Below are 22,677 nucleotides of genomic sequence, written 5' to 3'. Positions count from 1 at the left end.
AGCAGCACATGCAAGTGTGAACTACGTATCTATCGCCGATGAGAGCCCTTCCGCTTCTTCTTCTGGCACGTCTAACTAAGCCGTGTGTAGCTGCAGATCTGGGACTCTGGGCCGGACGGGGGGCTCCAGTCCTTGTGTGTGTGCTTTGCACATGGTGACTGGACTTTCGTCGCGGTAACGGCAGCGTCAACGAGTCAGACACAGGTACCCACCACCTTGAGACGAACGGCCCCTCGTCATTCCAACTTGTCTTTCTAACAAGAGTCCCGAATTTCTCCATGTCCCGAACCGCTTTATTACGGCTTAGGAACGGTGGTCAAACAATTGGGACTACCAAGTAAGATACGAAGTACATGTACAAAGCGGGACACGAGCTTACAACACCGAATCACATCGATTTGATTACATACTTTGTAGCTAAGGGCAAGTTGGATAGATGAAGATATGTAGAACATACGCTTGGGAATAGGGACGAGGTTGTTTTGTTTTAGTCGTGCAAGGCACCAAAGGTTACCTAATAGACTGACTCTTAGACAGCTGCAGCCTGGCAGCTTAGGCCATTTTTTGCTTGAGACGACAAGCCACGCAGTTGGGAACAAATCCAATACAACCGCGTAATGTGGTTCGCCATCATTACCACTCCAATTGCGCGGCAACTGTCTGTGCCTCTCAGGGTGCTCTCGCCATCGATCGGACGGAAGGGAAACGGAGTTTTATATATTACTGATTACTACCTAATGGGAATTCGGATGTGCTGCGCCCCCTAAGCCCCTCTCTTACTTGATACAATCATACCTGACTGCTGAGTAGCAAGCAGCCGTAATAATTGATCACCATCCTTGCTCTCGTCTTAAGAGGAGCTATATTGGCTGCGGGAAGATGGTCATCGTGCCCAAGTTCACCCCGGAGATCCTCATCTCGGCGCCTCGGCGCGCGCCCGCCGTGCCGAACCGCGATGGCACGCTGGCCCTGTTCACGCAGTCCACCCACACGGTCGGGCAGGCGACGACGCTGAAGGAGGTGCGCGTCATGAAGGTAGAGTCGGGCGAGTCGCAGCAGCTGGTGGCCGACGTGCGAGTGCACGGTGCTGTCTGGCTCCCGGACGGTTCGACTTCCTCCGTCGTCTGGCTGAAGAAGGGAGATGATGGCGCCACCTTAGTCGAGATGGTGACCGATGCCGCCACCAAGCCATCCGCCTCGGCGGTGGTGAAACTGGGAGAAATCGCGGCGCCCGTCGACAGCCTCAAAGTCAAGGCGCTGAAGGATGGGTCCATCGCGTTTCTCGTCGTCGGGCTGGCGGATGGAGACGGCGAGCTGTACAACCCAGAAAAGCACAGGACGCTGTCGAGTATCAGGATTTATGATGAATATGATGTGCGGATTGTGAGTTTATCATCGTGTCTTTCTTCACCTCAGGCGACTGTCCCGTGCCCAGAGGTAGATAGACAAACAAACTTGACCCTTCTCGGTGACTGATGCCTGGAAAGTGGGATACCTACACCAAACCTCAGAAGCATGCGATCTTCTACACGACTCTGGCCAAGAGCGACGAAGGCACATGGAAACTGCGCACGCCTCTCCAGAATGCTCTCAAAGGCAGCCACCTAGATGCCCCCATCAACATCTACGAGCCAGACGACCCCCTGGCTCATTTCGATATCTGTGAGGGCGGCATCGTCTTTGTGGCCAATCCCACCCGCTTCAAAGACTACAGGCACAGCCGTACCAGCGACATCTACTACCTGCCCCTGGAGTCCTTCAACGAGGGCAGCGCGACCGGGCCGCGGAAGATTGCCGTGGCAGGCGATGACGGGCCCGGCTATTGCTCCCACCCCAGAATCAGCCCCGACGGCACCATGATTGCCTTCCTGCGCGCGCCGTTCGGGCGCCAACTGAAGGTGTCGATCTACGTGCACCAGCTCGGCAACTCGACGGCCGCGACAGACGTCTTCGCGACCGTCACGGGCAAGGCGTGGAGTCTGATTCCCAGCGGCCTCGAGTTCTCGGTCGACGGCCACTTCCCTCTACATCGACGCCGAGGACTGCGCCCGACAGGGTCTCTACAGACTGGACCTGCAGCCGAACGCGTCGCCCAAGACGCTGCTGCGCGACGGGTCCGTCAAGGCGTACTACCCGCTCGCCAAAGACAGCGATGGCATCGAGAAGGTGTTCGTGTCCAGCGCCAACATAGTCGAGCCGTCCATCTACCAGATCATCGAGGCCGACCCCGTTGCCGGGGCTGGGGCCGAGCCGTGGACGGTCTCGAAGGCATCGCACCTGGAGAACCTGGGCCTGTCCCGCAAGCAAGTCTCCGAGATCTACTTTGAAGGGGGCGCGGGCGACTACTGCGTCCAAGCCTGGGTCGTCAAGCCGCGCGACTTTGACCCCGAGAAGAAATATCCGCTGAGCTTGGTCGTTCACGGAGGACCTCAGTCAGCTTGGTTGGATGACTGGAGCAACAGGGTACGTACGCCCCCATCGACAACCACCATCTTTGAAAATATCACCGATGTTACCGTCTGGCTAACTGTGTGCCAGTGGAACCTTGCTCTCTGGGCAGAACAGGGCTACATCGTAGTCGCCCCCAACATCACGGGTAGTACTGGTTTTGGGCTCGACTACATGGAAGGTACGTCGGATCCAAATACTGATGAAGTGAGTGCACCTGGTCGTTAACATGATCCAGCTGTCCACGACAACTGGGGCGGAGGCCCGTATGACGACCTGGTAAACTGCCTAGAGTTCGTCAAAGACATGCCTGGCATCGACATGGACAACGCCGTAGCTGTGGGGGCAAGTTATGGAGGTTACATGATGAACTGGATCCAGGGGCACGAACTTGGTCGACGTGTAAGTCTCTCTCATCCTCCTACCCATTGCACTCTCGCCGGGTCGGAAAAGCTACTATGAGTGGCCAGCCACACCACCATCCACTTATTTCTCACACACTTTACTTACCCCCTTTCCCCCCCCTCCAGTTCAAAGCCATCGTCTGCCACGACGGCGCTCACGACGTCCCCACCTCCTGCATCGCGTCCGACTACGTCGACGAGGACGCCGAATGGGGGCGGCCCCCCGCTGGTCTGGAAGAACCACGACGGCCTCGAGCGCTACAACCCGGCGCGCCCGGACCTGCTGGCCCACTGGACCACGCCCATGCTCGTCGTCCACAGCGACGGCGACTACCGCGTGCCCGTCACCGACGGCCTCGCCGCCTTCCACACGCTCCGCGCCCTCGGCACGCCCGCGCGCTTCGTCAGTTTTCCGGACGAGAATCATTGGGTCCTCAAGCCCGAGAACTCGCTGCAGTGGCACCGCGTCGTCTTCGAGTGGATCAACCGCTGGTCCGGGGTCGCGGAGAAGACGGCGGCAGCGGCGACGACGGCGACACAACTTGAGGGGTGGACGGCTTGCTTCTGTCGAGGGTGGGGTGCTGGAGTTGCGTACGCTCAAAACGTGGGACCGCAACGGAGGAGAATGGTGCATGGCTGTTGTTGTGGACGACATTCATAGAATGCCGGCAAAATCGAAATCATATACGAGCTACCCCTATTTTGCTGCCTCGAGGTCAAATAGGGGTAGCTCGTATATGTTTTCATCACACCCATACAACCAAGACCAAAGACCATCGGTAACACCTTGAATGCCTGGCGCTTCCCCTCTCCAGCCAACTGAGGGTTTATTGCTCCTCTGATCTCGAAATCTCGCAACAAAGGTCGACTCCCATATCTGATTGCGCGGACGTGCCGGAAGGTCAATTTATGTATATTTCTCTGCCGTGCCCGACATAACAGCGGTTGGGGGTTTCTCTTGGCTATATGTATCGTATGACTGGAGTGGTAGGGTTAGTAGGCAGCAATGAACTGGGGGGCACACGTGGTGCCGGATTTGTTTCTACCGCGCCGCAATTGATATTGCCCCAACACAACGCATTCAAATAGATGAATTTCTGAATCTTTATATCGCCCTCAAACCTATATCCACTGGAGCCTTTTAATCTCAAACGTAACGTACTAACTATACCCGAGATGCGCAGGTTACCCATTGCCTCCTCCTTTCTTGGCTCGGCTGCGCTGGCCCGGCGGTCGGATATCCCTCAGGTCGACATGACGTGGCCCGCAGTGGACGTCGGGAACGAGCTCGTGACGAACGGCGTGGAAAGCCCCGCGCCTTCGCAGCGGCCGCCCCCTGCAGCCATCAACTGCCGCCCGACGACGTGCGGCGGCAGGACCTGGCCCTGACCGACAGCATCGTCCAGCTGCACCTGTCCGTCCCGCCCGGGGCTCTTTCGGATCCGGAGCAGCTGACGCCCGAGTTCATCGGGTTCGAGTGGTTCGCGCTGCCCTTCCTCGGCCAATTCAACGGCGACCCGTGCATTGACTCCTCAGAATCGGAAGAGAAGGAGAAGAATTGTAAGAAAGGAGAGGAGGAGGATGGAGGCAACTGGCTGCGCTTGCAGTTTGACCATGCTTCGGACACCCACTGGAGCTGGACCGAGTTCCGGGACGGCCTCGGCGACTACTGCCCCAACGGCACCGCCAACGTCCTGACGGCGCACTACCCGCGCACGTTGCAGGAGACGTACCCCGACGCCGAGTCGTTCGAGGGTGGAATGCCACGTTGGGCTTCAAGTTTATCCGCTTGAATGAGTCTGGCTCTGCGCTCGATATCATGGAGCAGGTGAATAAGATCCCCTCTCCCCTCCTTGCCCGGCATGATATTAGATTAAATACTGGATGACGTCGATGCCCTTGCTTATGAACAGCTTCTTCATTGCAAAACCTGGTTGCTAACGTGTTGTTGTTCCTCTAGTGCGCTTACGTTCGCCTTACCAACGACCCCTCGTCACGCGGACCTTGTGCGGCGGACGATGTTGCCTCGTCCACAACTGAGCCCGAAAGCACAGGCTCTCCAACCGGCACCTCGGACGTACCAGCCAACCAGTCTGCGAGCCGGCGACGGGCGGACTTGGACCTTGTCGTCGGCATGGTTGGCGTCACGACTGCTGCCATGGCCATCTTATTATCTCTGGTCAGCATCTGAGAAGATAAGCGGAAATAGGGAAGAATGGTGGTTCAATCGTCACTCAAGAGTGATAAAGACCAGACAAGCTGGTTGACGTGGCTGACGCCAGAGGATGCTGGTAGCGAAAAAGGATAGATAATAATAGCAAGGCCGACTGGCACCCCCTAATATCCTTTTTGAACAAATGGAACCGAGCTATGTCACAACAAATCGCCTCAAGGATCAATCATCCCCAAATCCTCTTCCAAACGTCGGGCCCTGCAACAGCCAACCGAGCCCATACCTTGGGAGCTTCAAGCGAGGTTAAACATAATTAAATTAGTAGCGATTAGAGAATAGAAGCTATGTTAGTGCAACCTCTAATCCTGTGGATTTGATCCCTGATCTGCTACCCCCAGCAGCCACACCCACATGGCGGGCGAGACTATGGGGGGGTTGTGCATCTTCTGACTATCAAATAATATTCAGGAGCCACCAACCACCATCAGTAAAGGGCTCTTCTTTGAGGAGGGATAATGCCCGGCCTCGGTAGATGATTCTGACCCTTTTTCTATCACTTCGTTTGTTTCGGTGGAATCGTCACCAAAATAGTGCACTTTGAGTATTTAACTTCCGTCGTCGATTCGTTACCATACTATATGTGTGCAACAAATGAACCCCCCGAGTCAGCTGCTACGATGTCCATATCTAGCCGGAAAGGTGAGGAGAGGAGAGGAGAGGCTCTAGGCTTCGGAAGTAGGGAACTAATGCATGGATTGCTTTTGCTTACCGCGATATATATCATCTGCATCTCCCTTTTGCGCGGCGCCTTGTTCAGCCAGTGGATGGGCGCCAGGCTGTACTTGCCGAAAGCGCTATACAACTCTATGTATTCCTCGAAATCCTCGACCTGATCGGTCACATCGATGTCGCCGAACTTGTGTCCGATGATCCACTCCGACGGCGGCATCTCCGTCGCTTTGGCATCGGCATCGGTATCGGCCTTATGATCCGGGTGCTTTTCGTACCACTCTCGGAGGAATTCGATGTTGTCCTCGTCCATGGCCATGACGGGCGCGATCTTCGGGTCGAGGCCCAGGGCTTGGAAGACCTCCCACAGGACCGCGTCGACCCCCTTCAGTGCGTTCGGGAGGGGCGACTCGGTCGCGTGGTTATACGCGTAGGCGTGCGAGCACCAGAAGCCGAGCGTACCTCCTGATAATACGGGTTGGTTAGTGATAGCGTGCGTGCACACGCTCGTTGGCCCGGCTTGCATGAGTTGGCTTTGCTTTCACTTACCTTGACCACCAAAGGGGTCTTGGGACACCGTTCTCTGGATCGTGTCGAACAGCAGCAGGTGGGCCGGGTTCAGGGGCTTCGGCGAGAGCGCGGCGCCCGTCAGGCGCCCGAAGCCGCGGACGGCGTACAGGTTGTAGGTCAGGGTGATCCGGTGACCGCGTGTGACCTCGAGGACCTCATGCTCGCAGTCACTGTAGAAAGCGGCCCAGTGCACGAAGTCACGATGACGATGGCAACTTGGTTTGTTGTTGTCCTCCTTCTTGTTGTTGGTTCCGCTGCTGCTGCTGTTGTGGGTGGTAGTGCTCTAATCAAACGTCGTCTCCTCGCCCTTGTGGCGGACCTGGAGCTGTCCACCCTCGTGCTCGACGGGCAGGCAGACGACGAGCGAGCCGAACTGGCCGCGGGAGCGCGGCGTATCGACGTGGGCCTTGAACTTGCCCGAGGGCCCGGAGTAGACGTTGAGCTTGTAGAGCTCGGCGTGCACGCCGCGGTGGGTGGCGGAGTCGTAGACGCTCGGCAGCAGCACCTGCGCGACCGTGTCGACGATGCCGGCCGCGTAGGGGTCGAACGTGGTGCAAAACGCGGCCGGGTCCATCTTGCCGGCCAGGCGGTAGCTCTTGTCGTACACATCTTCGGCGCCGCGGCCGAAGGTGGCGGGCTGGCAGTTCTGGATTAGTCGCTTCAGGCTGGTCTCTGGTAAAGCGCCGGCGCCGACTCCGGCGAGGGGTGGTAGGGTGAGCTTGGCGCATGGCTCCGCCACTTGGCCATATGGAGTTGCATCGTTGTCGTTCACGTCCCAGCGAATAGTGATGGGGTCGTGTTGTTTCTTTGGTTCGTTTGCGAGTGTCGGCTCTTTGGTTTCACTTTCTTCCGTCTTTCCGGGCTCATCGACAGGAAGAGAGCCTCCGCAAGCGAAGAGGTGTGATTTTGCTCTTTCAGAATGCTTCGAAGGCCCTCGAGCGGCTCGTTCTTCGTATCATCCGGGCTATCGTGACGCGCGCGCTTAGCAGCTCGCCCCGTTTCGGAGGATGATGATGATGATGAGGATGCCATGCTAATTGGGGTTTGTCGTCAGTCGGTGTCAGCCTTGATGTGGGAATAATCGAATTGGTTGGATATCAACAGAAGTTGCAGCGTCATTACTCTTTCATATCAAAAATTGGTTACCTAAGGCAACCACGGTAGTACATGATACACGTGGCTGCTGCTGCCGCTCGCGTTTTGATTACTAAAATTCTTGGTTTGTGGTGTGCAGTTATGGTCATTGGTAGGAATGTTATTTGTGGCATGGGTCATCCACATTCCAAAAAGAACGAAATCATTAATAGCATGGAATGTGTCAGCAGGTAGAGTAGTCGTTTGTAACGGCCGTTTGCACCGAAAATGGAGAAGTACGTACGGACGCATACAGGGCATATTTCTATGGTAGAATGTCCAGCAGATCCAATACATCTTCCATCTATCATAACGATCCAAGTGACGATTCTGAATGCTCACAGAATGCTATCAAATGCCTACCCCTCTGTCCTTACCTCTGATGACGAGACATGCCCGAGTAACTTCTCTTCGTCTCCTCCCGCCTGAACGTCGACGATGACACTAATCATAAAGTGATCCCGCCCGAGGCAGATACCCACCGGATTTATGTCCTTTCTCAACGTTGTAGACATTATTTGAAACTCGAATGCTGTTCTGTTCTACTAAGTAATATTACCATAGCTGTAGACAGTTTCGTCCAGGTCACCCTCCTAGCCGGAACGCACAAAATCGACTCAAACAAAAAAAACTTTTGAGGGGGCAATGAAAACAATTGTCAAATAACGAGAAACCATGACGCAAAGAGGTATAAAACAAACAAGCGGGCAGAAAACGTGGGATACGCCAAACAACACGCTGATAAAAAACCCTCATGTCCTTCCCTCCTTCCCCTTCCCCAAACCACTTTTCCTAAAAGCCGCCCTCGCCCTGCACCCGCTTCACCGCCCCCACGAGCCCCCTAGCCCAGCTGAACCGGCCCGGGTCGACGCCCATGGACCCTCGGACCTCGTCGCCGTCATGGTCGCGCCAGACGCCGTCGTCGCGGCCCACCTGCCCGCACCGGTGCGTGTTCTGGTTGCGGCGCAGGGCGTCGATCCACCCCCGGCAGACCTCGGGCGAGTCGATCAGCGCGTTGACCTCTTGGGAGTGAAACCACGACTGCGTGTCCTGGTTGCCGCTGCCCGCCATGCCCACCCGCTCGTCCACGATCATCAGCTTGATGTGGCACGACCGCTGCTTGCGGTCCGCCGCCACCGGCCGCGACTGGTCCTTGCCCACATACCAGTACCAGTGCAGCCGCTCGCGGCCCGCGGGCGAGAGGGCCTTGAACAGGTGGCTTGCGATCATCTCGTTGTGGCCGCCTTGCATAGGTAGGAGCTCGCCCTAGAAAACAGTGGTCAGTCAATCATGTGCTATTCCATATACTGAGAATAGGGGGGGATTTGTATATTTGCTCGCACGGAGTAGTGAAATCAAAGTAGAAAAAAAAGGGTGGGAAATAAATGAAGAAACTCACCACATCATTGTACCCCAAACAGATATAACAATAAACGTCAATGCCCCGCTCGCAAGCCTCCACGATAGCCGGCACAAGCGGCTCCGCGTTGAGCGTAGGCGACTGGATGAAGACGTTCTTCTCCGCGTTACGCAAGGCTGAGAGCCAAGCCGCGTTCTGCGGGTTGGCGAGGGACTTGTGGTTGGGCGGCCCGAACGGCCCGCGGTTGACGAGGGCGACGGGGAACGGGGCGTGGGCCGGGTGTGGCAAGTAGGGGGTCATCTCGTCGCGCGGGTCGCACTCGGGCGCCCGGGCGCCCTCGAAGCCCTTGTTGAGGGTGTGGTTGAGGTGCCGGCCCACGGCCTGCATGTGGCTCTCGTCGGGCCCGCCCGCGATGGAGGCTTGGACCCGGGCGATTTCGCCGGCTAGGTCGGCGTCGTAGTGCGGATCGTCGGCCGTGTGCTCCGGCAGAGGCCGGCCGGCTTGGACTGGATCGATGGCCTGGCCGGCCAGAACAGACTGGTTGCTTTGCTGCAGGTTACCGGTTACATCCCTTTCGGGCTGCCCCGTAGTCCCGTTGGCGCCATTTATAGTACCATTTGCCGCGCCGTTGGCTGCGCCGTTGGCTGCGCCGTTTGTCGCACCATTCTGTGTCAAAGGGGTGTCTCCATTTGGAATTTGCAGGGAGTTTCCTGTTCCGGCAGACGGAGCCGTCTCCGAAGCAAGCTGCTTGTCTGCCTCTACACCATATGCGGCCGCGCGCGGTATCATCTTTTCCGGGAGAACAACTACTTTGCTACCATGTAGCGTCCCCTCGCTCGTGAAAATTTCGCCATGGCTCGGACTGAAGCTCTCTCCCTGTCCTCGGCCGCCGCCGCCGGCGTGTTGTGGCTGGGCAGGGGCGGCTCCAACGCCTTGTGCCAGCTCAGCAGCGCCATGTCGTACAGCGAGTCGACGACGGGGCCCTCGACCTGGACCATCATCTCGAGGTTGTCGTTGTCCTGGATGTTGTTGCTCTGCAGCACGGCCTTCTTGCGGTCGACGACCATGTACTTGGCGTGGAAGGTGCCGAGCAGCGGGTCGTGGTAGTTCATGGCCTGCAGGTCGATATTCGGGATCTCGTCCTGCGAAGGCAGGCCCACCGCCTTGGCCGTGTACTCCTTCTCCGGCGCGACCTTGTGCGGCTGGATCAGCTGCTTCGCGCTGCCGCGGTCGTAGAGCACCTTGACCACCGCCCGCGTGCCGCGCTCGCCGCAGCGCCGCGACAGCTCTTTCATGGCGTTGGTCAGGTAGCTCGAAGCCACGCCATTCTGCCAGTAGTTTGTTGCGAGGAATACCTCGCTCTCCGCCCTCACAATGAGATTTGACATGTGCCTCACAATGTCAGGAATGCTATAGTCATATTTGACATTAGAAGTAATTCTTTGGAAGCCTTTGGGCATATACCCAAGGTTTGTGAGTTGCAAGACTTACCAAGATATGATAGTGAGCGGAACCACGCCACTGCTGCCCATCAGAGATGGGCTGACCATGCCACTGCCGAGGTCTTCATTCAACGTGCAGAGCGCATCATGATATAACTGGTAGGAACAGCAGTTAGCAAAGTGGCTCTGGGACGACCAAAGGGGGGTTAGCCCCTTGATAGTGATGCACCTGATTTTCTTACCCTCAGGAACAGATCGCTGGGCTCTGTCGGCCCCCATTTCCCGCACTGCCTTGCCTTCTCCAGCTCCCCATCTGCAAGGGACCCCTTCCCTATATCTCGGATATCCCGTTTCTCTGATAATTTGCGCTCACTGCGGCTATACAGCTCCTTCCACACGTTTCCCGGGGCGAGATTGGGCTGGCTCGCCAGCCGGGACGAGACGCTTTCAGGTTCCTGACAGAGCCGCACCAGATTCGGGTTGATCTTGTAGTTAGACTCGCCCTCGGCATTCTTGTGGTTAGTAGTAGTGCCGTTGGTATTGTGCATGGCGGAGTAGTCGACAGTCTGCTGTCTCGGGATGGTGAACGCGCTGACGGGAAATTCGACGAAGGCCTGATATAAAGTAGAACCAAGCTTCGGGTAGCCAGTGTTGTCTGTGGGGGAGGAAGACATGTTTGATACCAGCACAGATGCCAAGAGGCGCGAAGGACAGGGACAACGGGAACACGGAACGCAAAGACTACGTACAGATTAGAGAGTATACGTGTGCAGGCAGGCAGGGCAAAGGTGAAAGTGGAAATCCATGGGCCAGAATATATGATGACGATCAAAGGCGTTGAGGAGGGTTTGGTAGCGCCTGGGCTTAGAGGCAATCGGGCGATGCTTGCTTATTCGGACGGTGGTACTCTCTCCCTATACCTTGTCCAGCCAAGAGTCCGCAACGCCAGATCAATTGATAGGGCTGTGTAGAACGGTACATCCAACCCCATTGATAGAACATAGGGAGTTCATAGTTTGGGATCTCCGATTCCAGCACCATGATATGACGGCTTCCTAGTACTGGACATGGGCATCTAGACCGCGCCATGGTAATTGTGTGCCAGCGCCGTCGGCACAAGAGGCTTATTCTTGTGCAACTTCCTCATCAGCTCGTGCCAAGTAATGCCAAGATTTGCGGCTACCCTGCGTCACAGCCCAGGATGGCCAGGTCAATCAATCCCCCCATCCTATAGGTGTAGACCTTTGTTCCGGATGGTCGGCAGCTGTTGTGCGCTCTTGTGCGATCCTGCTAATATCTGATAACCTGTTTTCCAGGTCGAATACCTGCAAAGTCCTCGACCTGTAGTGGTGCAAGGTCTTTTCCCTGCCGATTATCCGGGCCAGTTGCTGAGTCGTCATGAATGACGTAAGACCAACTGGAGCATCAGCGGCCACATTTGCCATGAACGACAAAGCACGCATTCAGGTTGAAGACAGCGATAATTCACGAATTAGGGATGCAAATCTTTTGAAGCTGAACGCGCGTTAAAATATCATTATTGTGGGCTGATTGGAACCATTTCAATCTACTGCGCGCAAACATGGTAGTCCCCCGCAAATCTGTTCGGGAAATTTGCCAATCTAGAATCTCTTCCAAAACTTCTATTGTGTAAACCGCCAATCACGAACATCTACAGCTCGTTCATCGACTGTTCGCTCTTCTCCAGCTTAGCGAAGTCTGTGAAGCCGAGCTCGTAGGCCAAGCCAAGCGTCATTCTAGCATGTTGCAACATATCTACATCATCATGGGTCAGCAGGCGCTCTCAACGGCGAGGTGCATCACGAAAGGGGATACTCACGGTCAAACGACAGATATTTGATAAGGTCCTCCGTTCCGTGAATGTGGTCATCCGAATCGCTGAATTCAGACTCGATGACAAAGGCGGACGGGTAGCCGGCCTTGGATGCCGAGGCGTGGTCGGAGCAGGCATAACCACACTTGGTCTCGACCCAGGGGATCTGGCAGTACTCCTCAATGACCTTCTTGATGAAAGCGGTCAGGCCGGGGTCAACGAAGTCCATAATCACGCCGACACTCTCGGGCTTGCCAGCGTCAGTGGTCTTCTGGACGAATCCAGTCATGTCCTGCTGAAGCATGGCCTTGATATCGCGCTTGTTTTGCGCGTAATTGGAGAAGATAGCCTGGCTACCAAGGAGACCGCCCTCCTCGGCGCTGTACCAGTGGAACTCGATGGTGTTGGGAGCCTTGCCCTTGATGATGTCCTCGGACTGAAGGAGGACGCGGAAGGCCTCGAGGATCGTAACGGTGCCCGAGCCGTCATCGTCGGCACCGGGCGCTGCCAGCATCGAGGGGAACCACAGGTTGATCGAGTCTTGATGAGCGCCAATCACCACAGTCGAGTTTGACTGACCGGGAATGGTCGCGATGATGGAGTTCTGGCCCCAAGAGTGGGTAAAGTGTTTGGCCGAGATACCGTGCTTGTCGGCACCGGCATCCTTGATCGTGTCTTGCACCGTCTTCAGCAGCCACTCGGAGCTCTGGCGCCCGTAGTCGGACTTGTAGTATCGCGTGTGGAAGCTCGTGAACTTCTCGAGATGCTCGCGCATCAGGGTCTTGGTCAGGTTCTTGAGCATGGGGTTGACGTCGGATTGTTGCGAGACTGTGGAAGGGAAGACGGGCTTCGACTTGGAGGCAACGATCTGGGCTCCGAGGTCCTTGTGCTCGGTGATGTCCATGAAACGCTGGCCGTTCTATCGCGGCGACTCGCAGTTAGTATCGATACATGGCAAACGAAGCAGTGTAGTGATGGCGATGTTATCGACTTACTCTGCGCAGCTCCCATTTCTGCTCCTCGGTCACCAACTTTGTCACTCCCGGCGATAGCTCCACGAGGAACTGCTCTGCAGGCTCGGTCGAAATGCCTTCGGGGTGGAGATCAAGCCGGCTGACCTCGTCGGCTTCGATGAAGCGAGCGCTTGCCACTGCCGGCAGCAACAAAGCAAGAAGTGAGGCCTTCATGGTGACGATGATGATGATGATGATGGTGATGATGGTGATTTGTAGAAGCGATGTTGATGAGTTATCAGTATTCGAATGGCGATGATATCTCAAACCCAACCTGCTCTGCTCTATGTATGTAGATAATGACCGAAAGAGGATTGGAAATGCTGGATGGGAGATGGGGTGGCACAGCTGACGTGGATGCCCAGGCGGATTGATTGGAATTGGTTGTCACGCGATAAGGGACCGACGGGTCATCCACAGTTGTTGCCTGGGAGTCTGGGACACAAGCCCGCCAAATGGAGTCTGGGACGCTGGAGCCAGCAGCAGCTTTCCCCGCCGAGTCGCGACAAGGAGCTGTCCGACTGTGACGCCACCTCCTTCCTCTTACAGCGCCATACATCCTATCGATAAGCTTCTACAGTGGATCGTCTGTACCTGCATTGGCTTTCCCCAGCTGGCGCTAGAGGACTTCATCACAACTTCATAAGACGAGTTGAGTTGTTCGTTTGATCAAGTAAATTCAATAGAGATTTGGGAGTACGAAGACTATGGGTATTTGGTTTTCAGATCACAGTATATTCTATTGAGTAACTAGGAGCACAGGTTACGATCAATAGGTTACGAGCCGCCCCTTTATCATCCCCGCCAATAGTCGCAAAGCCCAATGTCTCCGTTTAGCAAGTGGGGACGTTGATCTATCATCAACCCAACAAGGTCAGCATTCTGGATCCGATACTGAGAAAAGGGTATGGAAGAGGTTTAGGGGAGGGTAGATGAGTAAGTATAAAACCAACCACCGAAAAATATACCTTGTCGCCGACATTGTGGTTCTCCGGCACGACTCCCTTGTTAGCCGCCAGGAGCGAGTCGAGCGTGATGCCGAGCGCGACGGAGACGAGGTAGAGCGTGTCGCCGGCGTTGATGGTGTAGCTGCTGGCGCCGCCGACGACGCAGACGGCGGTCGCGGGCGCGGCCTGTCAAGAGAAGAGTCAGTCAGTAAGCCAGTGGCCTAGTCACTCAGGGGAAGATAGAATGTTCGCTTACGGGCTGGGCAGCCGCGAGGGCAGCGGTGGCAATGAGGGAGAAGGTAGCGGTACGCATGTTGACGGTTGGATTAGAGTGATCTGAAGTTAAGAACTTGATATTGAGCGAGTGACTGATTATTGCAGAATGCAAATGTTAAGCGAGTGTGAGCGAATGTGGGTACAGTTGGAGACTGATGACGAACAAAAGCCATCTATTGAGGCTCTTGGTGATGGTATTTGTACTGCCGAGTTCTGCTTAGACTCCTAGGCGCCGCGTAGAGCCGCGTCCCTGGATGCATGATCAAGTTCGGTCTTCGTTCCACGAGATAGTGGTATACGATGGTTGTAGAACACATTAGATGAGCCTGGGCCGTCCCGCTCGGCCGGATCAGGCTCGGACATGTCCGTACACGGTATACTCGACCGAGTGTTGATGCCAAGGGGCCCGTAGAGTTCATCAAGCCACGATGAGCAATTAGATATAAGCCAGCTGACGGTGCTACGGTTACCCCATGCAACGGCGACCCCAAAAACTAACAACAATACTACACAACAATAATACGAATAATTTAATTAAAAATTAATATAAAATCTTAAAAATACTATTTCAGTCCCGAAACGCTTTTATAACACTCTTAATCTTAGATTTAGAGTCAGATTTAATTACAACGGCTTCCGGCGCCGACGATGGAGGAGTAATAGCCTGGGGTTCCGGTGCAACGCCATTCATCTCCCTCTTAACTGCTATAGCATCTCGTATACGCGTAAACTTCTAGTTAGGGTTAAGCATTACTCTTTTCCTCTTTTTACCTCTTTCTTTCTCTAAATTACCTTCTAAAACTAACTTCTCGTGCTCTAGTTGGCCGATCTGGCCGTTCAAAGTATCCAGACTCTTTTAGAGCTTCCGGAACAAAACCCGGCGCGTCGCGCTATCGAAAATAGTATCATTACTACTAAGCGTATCCGCTAACTCTTTAATTTAGCGGCTAGTCGTAAGTATTAGTAATACTATGGAAGAGAATTATTTATCGGAAACGTCGGGGGGAGGCTCAGATGGTCCTGCCTCTGCCTGGTCTTCCATCCTCCGGTTCCGGCTATTAAGGGGCTTATTAATATCGCGAGGGAATATACTAATTACGGCCCAGCCGCCAATTATTATATACGGCCGAAAGGTAAACCTTTTAGCTAGCTCGTAATACCGGAGGAAGTCCCTCTTACTTATATTTATATTATTAAGCCCTATATAGTATAGGGTTACTTTCCGGTAGTAAGTGTCCTTTAATATATTAAAAGGACCAAGATCTAGGGGTTATAATAAGTGCGATAAGTATGCCGGAAGGAAGAGAAGCTATATCTTATACTTTAAGCACGTTATAATAAAATCCTCGCTTACGTAGCTAGCGTAACCATCCAGGATAATAAGCCGCTACTAGTCCTCGTTTTCAGGCTTTGTATAAGGGATAAAGACCTTATTTAGCCACACCAGGGCCAGCTCCTTATTAGTCCAGCCTTTAGGGGATGCCGCAAAGACCCAATCCTCCATGGCATCCGTTAGCGAATCCTCCTCTTCCGGAAACCATTGCTACTAGACCTATTAACCCTTAAATATAATAAGAAGAGGCAAAGCTCGGCCTAAAGCGTTATTATATTCGACCGCAGAAGCCTATTCTCGGTTAAGGGAGTTTACAACTAGTATTCTCTTTATTCTAACAGGTCTAATAACTATTATATTCGTTCCACAGCCGAGCTGGTTACCGATCTCGTTAACGTTAAACCGAAACTCTAGAGGGATCGATTTTAAAATAGGATTATTAAGCCGCTCGAAAAACTCGATAATTTTTTCTACGGAAGTTGCGTTAAGCCTTAGGAAATCCATCCTCTTAGAAAAAGTAGCACCGATAAATGGATAGCGAGCAATAAATCTTTTAACCTAGTGCTTACCGAGGATTATATTAATCCCGTTAGCTTAAAAAATCCGTTAGGCGAACATCCGAAAAATAACGTGCGCCGGTAAGCAGCCTAGATCATACTATACAAGGCACCAAGTCACGATCTAAGACTTTTCCGCTATTATTAAGGCCTGGAAGGACTCATTCCGTTATTTTATAGTCTTGCGGCCGTAAATCCGAACCCTCAGAGTTGTTCCAGGGACATTGTGCTTCTCGGCGGCTTGTTTTATTAACGAGCCATTTATAACATCTTAAATCGCGCGTTGCAGTGCTAACTCGTCAAGTTTACGGCCCATCGGAAAGAGGAAAAGAAAAGGAAGACGATAATATTATTTAATTAACTATAAATCAAAAGCTGACTAGTTTATATACTGATTTATATGTGGTGCTGTCAGGGGCTATCTAAATTTAGGGGTCGCCGTTGCATGGGGTGACCGTAGCACCGTCAGCTGGCTTACTTCTCGTATAATGATGGACTACAATATCCTAGAGTATTTTATTTGGGAGGTGTTGGATGTTGCCATTTAATCTCAATATATTTGGCTTGGTTGTGCTAGATTCCTATATCTCGACGGATGTTACCGCTGAGTCCCTGTGACGGACGTTGCCTCCTATACTGTTCTAGGCTGATATATTGCATCTAATCACCCTAGGAACTAACCTTAAATCCAGCCGACGAGGACTCCGCAAGACCGAAGTGGTCAAATCTTTGATGTGTAATACTGATCTATCTACACTACATAGTGCGTGAGTCTTGATATAATAACTACATCCAAGTTATATCAAGGATGAACACTGGTAGTTTGGATTAATGTAATATTCCTCTTACCGAGTATTACTGGCTCTTTTCTTATCCCATTTCCCCCTTTCAAGTGAGTATAGGACATGGTCCTCCAGTGAAAAGGGGCGGCAAACTACATACCTGACTAGTACGCCAAATTTCAACCAGGATATTCCTATATCACGAGGCACCGATTTATCCCTAGTCAGATGCCAAGTTGTCAGACCCTGCCATCTACGAGTCTGGACCCTTGGTGTACGCATTGAGCCAAATGGCATTGGGTTTACTTATATTGGGTTCCTTGGCCTCATCCCAACCCTCCTAAGAGCATGTGCCATTTATATCCGTCCAGTCTTCGCAGAACGATCCGACTACATTCGACTCATCAATGTATACTTAACAACATATAAGTTCGTGATCAGAGACAATATCGGGATTCCTTCTGTTTAGTTTCCCGCACAGTATACGCAAAGAAGCAGCTGCGCAACCCAAAATGCAACTATGGCGAACGTTCTTATTATAGAAACGTCGAACATCCTCAGTATTACGGAGGAGGGAGGGGGAAACAAGCTCTACGTCTAACGCGCGTGAGAAGCCTTAAGAGTCATCATTATCCCTGGCTTGAGGCGATATCACTCCATGAAGAGGCAATGCTAGAAGAGATATTGTGGCTCTATAACCCACCTCCACGAGATCTAGACGCAAGGTCCAGCTAAAAATCTCACGGGGAAGCCCACATTACTGCTTCCTAGACACTAAGGCATGAGCATGAGTCTTACGTGAATCCATGATAGGCTAATAATAAGTCGAAATCTCGTTGTTGTCTGGAACAATATCAAGATCTAGGTTTACAGGGCCTACTCCCAGTTTTTAAGCCCCAAGTTCCAACGTTCGGATCGGATCTAAACTGATCTGACATGCTGTCGCTTCTGTCTGTCGAACCTTGTGTAAGTTTAGCCTGAAGTCGGATAATAAAAAGTTTGTCTTCGGACGATTCTTGACTCGGACGGTCTCGACGCTTGTTTTGACATCGGGGCTAAAATAAAGAGAAGTGTTGGTTGTCGTCGAGAAAAGAAAATGCCAAGACCACCAACACATAAACAGCTCCGACGATCAAACCGGACACTGGAACACCACAATGCGGCACTTTTCCCTGTATCGACTACGCAACCGTTTTGCCTATTTTTGACAGGCTAGATAAAACCCAGGGCATAACGCGCCCAGAGAAACGAGCTGGAGATCGCCTTTTGGCAATGCAAACCTCTTGATCGTTTGCCTTGGCGGCCCTCCTTCTGTTTGACCATCTTGCGTGTCCGAATAATTAAAGGAGAGAGGGAGAGAGTCATTCATTGTTCCGCGGCCCGGCCTGCAGCTGTTCGCCAAAAGGGTGCTTAGCCTATATATGCCAAATTCAAGCCCAAGCCGGCCTCGAGCCCAGCCGGCTCAGCGACAGCCGGTGTCATGACCAGAAACATCTGGTAATCAACGTCGCGAATCTCTCTGCCACCACACTCGGCTATGTTAAAGTTGTCTGCGTACATGATTATGTAAAAGTAGGTAGATAAAACTAATGGCCACCCGGGCAAGAAAAACCTGTGACTTGCTGAACCATCGACTTTCGTTTTTTTCTTCCTATTCTCATACAACTACATAATAATACCCAAGAAGTTTTAATTAATAGCAGGAATATTTGAGCCTAAGAAACAGGATTTCTTGAATTCAACATGCAGCACCACCAATCCATCCTCAGCCATATCCACGCCGCAGTGCTCCTCCTCGCCGTGCTGTCGCCTCAAACGGCAACGGCGGCCCCCTCCTCCGCCCACCAGCCGCGCGTCATCACCTGCCCTAAGGTGCACGTCATCGGCGCGCGCGAGACGCTGCAGCCGCCTGGCTTCGGCACCACCAAGTCGGTGGTGGAGTCGATCCTGCGCGCCCACAACGGCTCGGCCACGTCCGAGGCCATCGTCTACCCGGCGGCCGGCGAGGACAACGAGGCGTATGCGTCGAGCGAGCGGGACGGCGTCGCGGCCGTGGTCCGGCAGACCAAGTCTTTCGTGGACATGTGTCCCGAGGCCAAGATCGTCATGGTGGGATATTCACAGGTCAAACCCCCTGGTTGCTTGTGATGCGATTAAATGTCAAGAATCTAACTAACAGCCAAAACAGGGTGCTCAGATTATGGACGACGCATTCTGTGGCGGGGACAGCCCTCAAGCGCCTCGGGTCGCGGACGCAATGGACAGCCGCGTCGCAGCCATCATAATGATGGGCAACCCGCGCCATGTCGACGGGTTATCGTACAACGTCGGGACAGCCGAGGAAGGCGGCGTAAGTTTCCCTACATACCCCTCCCTCTTGCCCCCTTAACCGTTCCCGGGACGCAACTAACACATGCCCACTTGAATCACAGTTCGCCGCCCGCCCACAAGGTTTCCAGTGCCCCGCCTTCGCGGCCCGCATCCAGTCCTACTGCGACGCCGACGACCCGTTCTGCGCCAAGGGCAACGACACGGCGGCGCACCAGGCGTACGCCCAGCGCTACGGCCAGGAGGCCCTGGCCTTCGTGGAGAAGAAGCTGGCCGAGCTGCCGGCGCCGCCGCCCGCCGAGGACGACGAGCCCGTCGACGACAAGCTTATCGTGGCCGGCCAGGACAAGCAGTCGGGCGCCGACTCCGTACTGACCGCGGGATTACTGCTGGGCAGCGGCGGCTGGAACGCGGTTTGGGTCGCTGCTACTTTAATGATGGCGCTGTGCGCATAATTTTCTTCACTCCCGAGTATGTAAACTATCTATACCTAGGGGACAGTAATTCATCTTTCTTTTGCCCATACCTAATGCACCCTATAATGAAAGGATATCGAATTAATCGGAATGTGCCAGAGTAATTATGCATATTTGACAAAACCCTGTATAAATTGTTATCTTTATAGCTAAATATCGCAAAAGCAATCGTGTCGTAGTTTTTCTTGCAACGAAATCCACGCAAACCCTTACTCTATGAACTGCATAGCAACCACTAGGAAAACCGTGACGTTGGTTGCTCAAACGAGACTTGATACAATAACCCAAACCCCCACAAATGTCTCCAACTGACAGATTTATCAAAGCAGGCTGAGGGCCTGAACACGCTTATCAGCGAGCATGTAAAGGCGATCCATTGGCACTTTACCGCCGCTCTTCAGACTGAGCAGCTGAGCGCTCTTGATGAGGTTCTTGATCTCTCTTCCGTTGAGGTTGAGATGGGACAGCTTCTCGAGAGACTCTTCATTGATGTCGAATTTGTCCCGTCCGGCACGGTCAATGAAATTCTCCCACACCTGGCGCCGAGCGGCGTTTGAGAGGTCGTGGTATGGAAGGAATAAGTCAACGCGGGACTGGAACGCGTGGTCAATACTGGAGATGCGGTTCGTAGTGAGGAAAAGAATGCCTTGGTAGTACTCGAGCTTGGTGAGGAAGACTGGTAACGTATTAGTGAGGTCAATGCTATGAGATTAGGAAGGAACACATACTGGAGACAAGCTCGTTCCGGGCAAGGCTTTCGTTGGTACGTGTACCAAGGAATACGTCAGCTTCATCCAGAAGAAGCATGGCATTCCACATGCGACACAGCTCCAAAGCACGCTCCAAAGTCTTCTCGACATCTGAAGGTTGTGTGCCGAGATCACCTGCACTCATGAGATATAGCGGCACACGAGAGCGCTCGGCGACGGCTTCAGCAGTGAAGGTCTTGCCCACACCGGGGCGGACCGAACATGAGAATGATCAGGCCGCGACCTTTATCGGGGATGAAGTCATCGAAGTCCACTTTAGAGAGAGACTTATTTTCGACGAATGCCCAGGCAAGATCTTTCTCGCCCTCCGGGAGAACCAGCTTCTCGAAGGCCTCATCGTTCCAGGTCATGTCCGTCAGCTCATCAACCAGGAGCTCGCACCACTCTTTCGATTTGAGGTCAAAACTTTTCATCCATGGGGTGACAGAAGACACTGCTGGTCGGTCAACTTCTGGAGGTCTTCAGTACGCTCAGCCGGGCCTTTGGCAGCTGTCGAGGTCTCGACCGGAGCCGCGGAGAAATCCATCTCGTACGGAGTGTCGGAAAGATCGGGATCAGCCACTTCGACCGCGTCATCAGAAGTCTCTTGGCCGGATAGAGACCGAAGCTTGGGCTTCACTATGTTGCAACTTCGGTAGTACGCATACGCGTCAACGCATACCTTACCAGCAACGGGTCGCTGCTCTGGCTTCTCTGTCTCCAGTGTGATCTTGGTGCCGTTACAGAGCATAAAATTGTAGCCGCGGAGACTCTCAAACTTGCGTCCTCGTGCAATGAAAGTAGCCTTGGTCTTCTCGACATCGCCAAGAAACGAAATGGGGTAGACGGGCAGGGCCTGGACCCGTCTGACACCTTCGAACTCACACATATTGACACTTGTGGTTGTGAATCCGCTTGCCTCGCCGTTCCAATCAACGTACTCAATGTCGATAGTCCAGGCTGCGGGGCACGAACGGGTTTCAGGACGATATCTGTACCGGACTACCCTGCAGATGGTGTCGACGCCGAAGAACTTGGTAATGACGAGCTCGTTCGGAGGGAAGATTTGCCAGATGTTTTCAAAGTTCACCTTGCCCGTCTTCTTAGTCAGGGCATGAGAGAGAACTGAGGAGGCGATGACGGGAGTCAGGAAGGCAAGCAAGGCGGTAGCCGCATTCCTCAAGTTCCCTGCCTCGGCCATGGCGTGGTACGTCTTCAGAACATCCCATCGATGTACTAGCGGCATGAAAGGAGGCTCAAAGGTGTAATTGATGACTTCGAGGTCGAGGTCTTGGTATTTATGAAGGACCTTGTCAAGAACCTTGCGCATGGCTTCATCTTGAACGGTAATATCCGATGTGATCCAGTGCTTGTTCTTGTATTCATGACGGTGGACGATGGGAACCTGTAACGCTCGTTTCTGAAGATCGGATTCCTCTTCGTCCACGACGGCGAACTCACTCCATCTGAGCTGGCAGGAATCGTATGCGCATTTGTGATGATACCAGTTGCTGACCAGCTTGGACGCATACCCAAGTTTGGATGCCTCGGAAGCACCACTGCTGTTCTTAGCAAGTGCCATGACCTCGACGCCCTCTAGGACCTGTGCATGTTCTCTTTGGGTCTTTGTTTCCTTTGCTTTCTTAACCTCTTCAGAGTCAGAACCGGATTCCGAACCGGATTCCGAACCGGATTCGGATCCGGATTCGTCACTGCCGCTGTGAGATTCCTCATCTTCATAATTCCCACGGCCTTGGACTCTGGTTAGTTAAGTGCAAAAATCGTAGAACCACATAATGCATTCGTGGAATATGAATGGAGGGTATGCTAAGCGATGCTGTGAACGAGGACCTACTACGTCTTGCTGTCTGCTTGGTACGAACCTCACGAGGCATGTTGGATGCTGGTTCTGTATCGTTGACTGAGACAAATGCTATCCGCTGTTGGATGAGGTAGGGAGAGAAGTGGAAGGTGCCACTAGTGAGGTGATCTGGAAAGTCGGAATGAGAAGATGAGATGAGGACTGGTGGGAAAGATGTTTGATGCAAGCTCTCTAGATATATCCGTACAAGGAGGGGGATATTGCCTGAGGCAACCCAACAAGGCAGCCTTCCTGTGTAAG

General features: G+C 53.4%; 9 protein-coding genes across 9 annotated transcripts; 3 read left to right on the top strand and 6 right to left on the bottom strand.

Annotated features, from left to right (window-relative positions):
• Positions 1–879: 879 nt before the first annotated feature.
• On the top strand, positions 880–3,513 carry PG994_000608 (alpha/beta-hydrolase; the record flags this gene model as incomplete). Its single annotated transcript, XM_066852017.1, is given in 6 exon segments — positions 880–1,383; positions 1,488–2,056; positions 2,067–2,463; positions 2,539–2,629; positions 2,687–2,850; positions 2,986–3,513. 6 exon segments carry the CDS (start codon positions 880–882, stop codon positions 3,511–3,513), a joined length of 2,253 nt encoding a protein of 750 aa, XP_066722649.1.
• Positions 3,514–4,671: 1,158 nt separating this feature from the next.
• PG994_000607 (uncharacterized protein) lies at positions 4,672–5,043 on the top strand (the record flags this gene model as incomplete). Its single annotated transcript, XM_066852016.1, has 2 exons — positions 4,672–4,680; positions 4,813–5,043. The coding sequence occupies 2 exons, from the start codon at positions 4,672–4,674 to the stop codon at positions 5,041–5,043; spliced, it is 240 nt and encodes a 79-aa protein (XP_066722648.1).
• Positions 5,044–5,747: 704 nt separating this feature from the next.
• Positions 5,748–7,356, bottom strand: PG994_000606 (uncharacterized protein; the record flags this gene model as incomplete). Its single annotated transcript, XM_066852015.1, has 5 exons — positions 5,748–5,768; positions 5,795–6,219; positions 6,304–6,587; positions 6,618–7,129; positions 7,168–7,356. 5 exons carry the CDS (start codon positions 7,354–7,356, stop codon positions 5,748–5,750), a joined length of 1,431 nt encoding a protein of 476 aa, XP_066722647.1.
• Positions 7,357–8,250: 894 nt separating this feature from the next.
• On the bottom strand, positions 8,251–10,934 carry PG994_000605 (uncharacterized protein; the record flags this gene model as incomplete). The annotated part of the gene is made up of 5 exons (XM_066852014.1): positions 8,251–8,724; positions 8,858–9,607; positions 9,682–10,228; positions 10,310–10,416; positions 10,503–10,934. The coding sequence occupies 5 exons, from the start codon at positions 10,932–10,934 to the stop codon at positions 8,251–8,253; spliced, it is 2,310 nt and encodes a 769-aa protein (XP_066722646.1).
• Positions 10,935–11,932: 998 nt separating this feature from the next.
• On the bottom strand, positions 11,933–13,281 carry PG994_000604 (leucine aminopeptidase 1; the record flags this gene model as incomplete). Its single annotated transcript, XM_066852013.1, has 3 exons — positions 11,933–12,036; positions 12,101–13,013; positions 13,090–13,281. The coding sequence occupies 3 exons, from the start codon at positions 13,279–13,281 to the stop codon at positions 11,933–11,935; spliced, it is 1,209 nt and encodes a 402-aa protein (XP_066722645.1).
• A 495-nt stretch (positions 13,282–13,776) lies between these two features.
• PG994_000603 (uncharacterized protein) lies at positions 13,777–14,367 on the bottom strand (the record flags this gene model as incomplete). The annotated part of the gene is made up of 3 exons (XM_066852012.1): positions 13,777–13,812; positions 14,076–14,240; positions 14,311–14,367. 3 exons carry the CDS (start codon positions 14,365–14,367, stop codon positions 13,777–13,779), a joined length of 258 nt encoding a protein of 85 aa, XP_066722644.1.
• A 4,378-nt stretch (positions 14,368–18,745) lies between these two features.
• On the top strand, positions 18,746–19,785 carry PG994_000602 (1 carbohydrate esterase; the record flags this gene model as incomplete). The annotated part of the gene is made up of 3 exons (XM_066852011.1): positions 18,746–19,126; positions 19,182–19,352; positions 19,435–19,785. The coding sequence occupies 3 exons, from the start codon at positions 18,746–18,748 to the stop codon at positions 19,783–19,785; spliced, it is 903 nt and encodes a 300-aa protein (XP_066722643.1).
• Positions 19,786–20,126: 341 nt separating this feature from the next.
• On the bottom strand, positions 20,127–20,926 carry PG994_000601 (uncharacterized protein; the record flags this gene model as incomplete). Its single annotated transcript, XM_066852010.1, has 3 exons — positions 20,127–20,482; positions 20,535–20,690; positions 20,773–20,926. 3 exons carry the CDS (start codon positions 20,924–20,926, stop codon positions 20,127–20,129), a joined length of 666 nt encoding a protein of 221 aa, XP_066722642.1.
• Positions 20,927–20,985: 59 nt separating this feature from the next.
• On the bottom strand, positions 20,986–22,450 carry PG994_000600 (uncharacterized protein; the record flags this gene model as incomplete). The annotated part of the gene is made up of 3 exons (XM_066852009.1): positions 20,986–22,021; positions 22,088–22,203; positions 22,439–22,450. The coding sequence occupies 3 exons, from the start codon at positions 22,448–22,450 to the stop codon at positions 20,986–20,988; spliced, it is 1,164 nt and encodes a 387-aa protein (XP_066722641.1).
• Between the last annotated feature and the right edge of the window lie 227 nt (positions 22,451–22,677).

Source organism: Apiospora phragmitis, assembly GCF_038363925.1.
Source record: "Apiospora phragmitis strain CBS 135458 chromosome Unknown utg000001l:1.0-2902119.0:1.0-2906034.0, whole genome shotgun sequence".
In the NCBI taxonomy this organism is placed as follows: Eukaryota; Fungi; Ascomycota; class Sordariomycetes; order Amphisphaeriales; family Apiosporaceae; genus Apiospora; species Apiospora phragmitis.
This window is presented reverse-complemented; position numbering and strand designations above follow the sequence as displayed.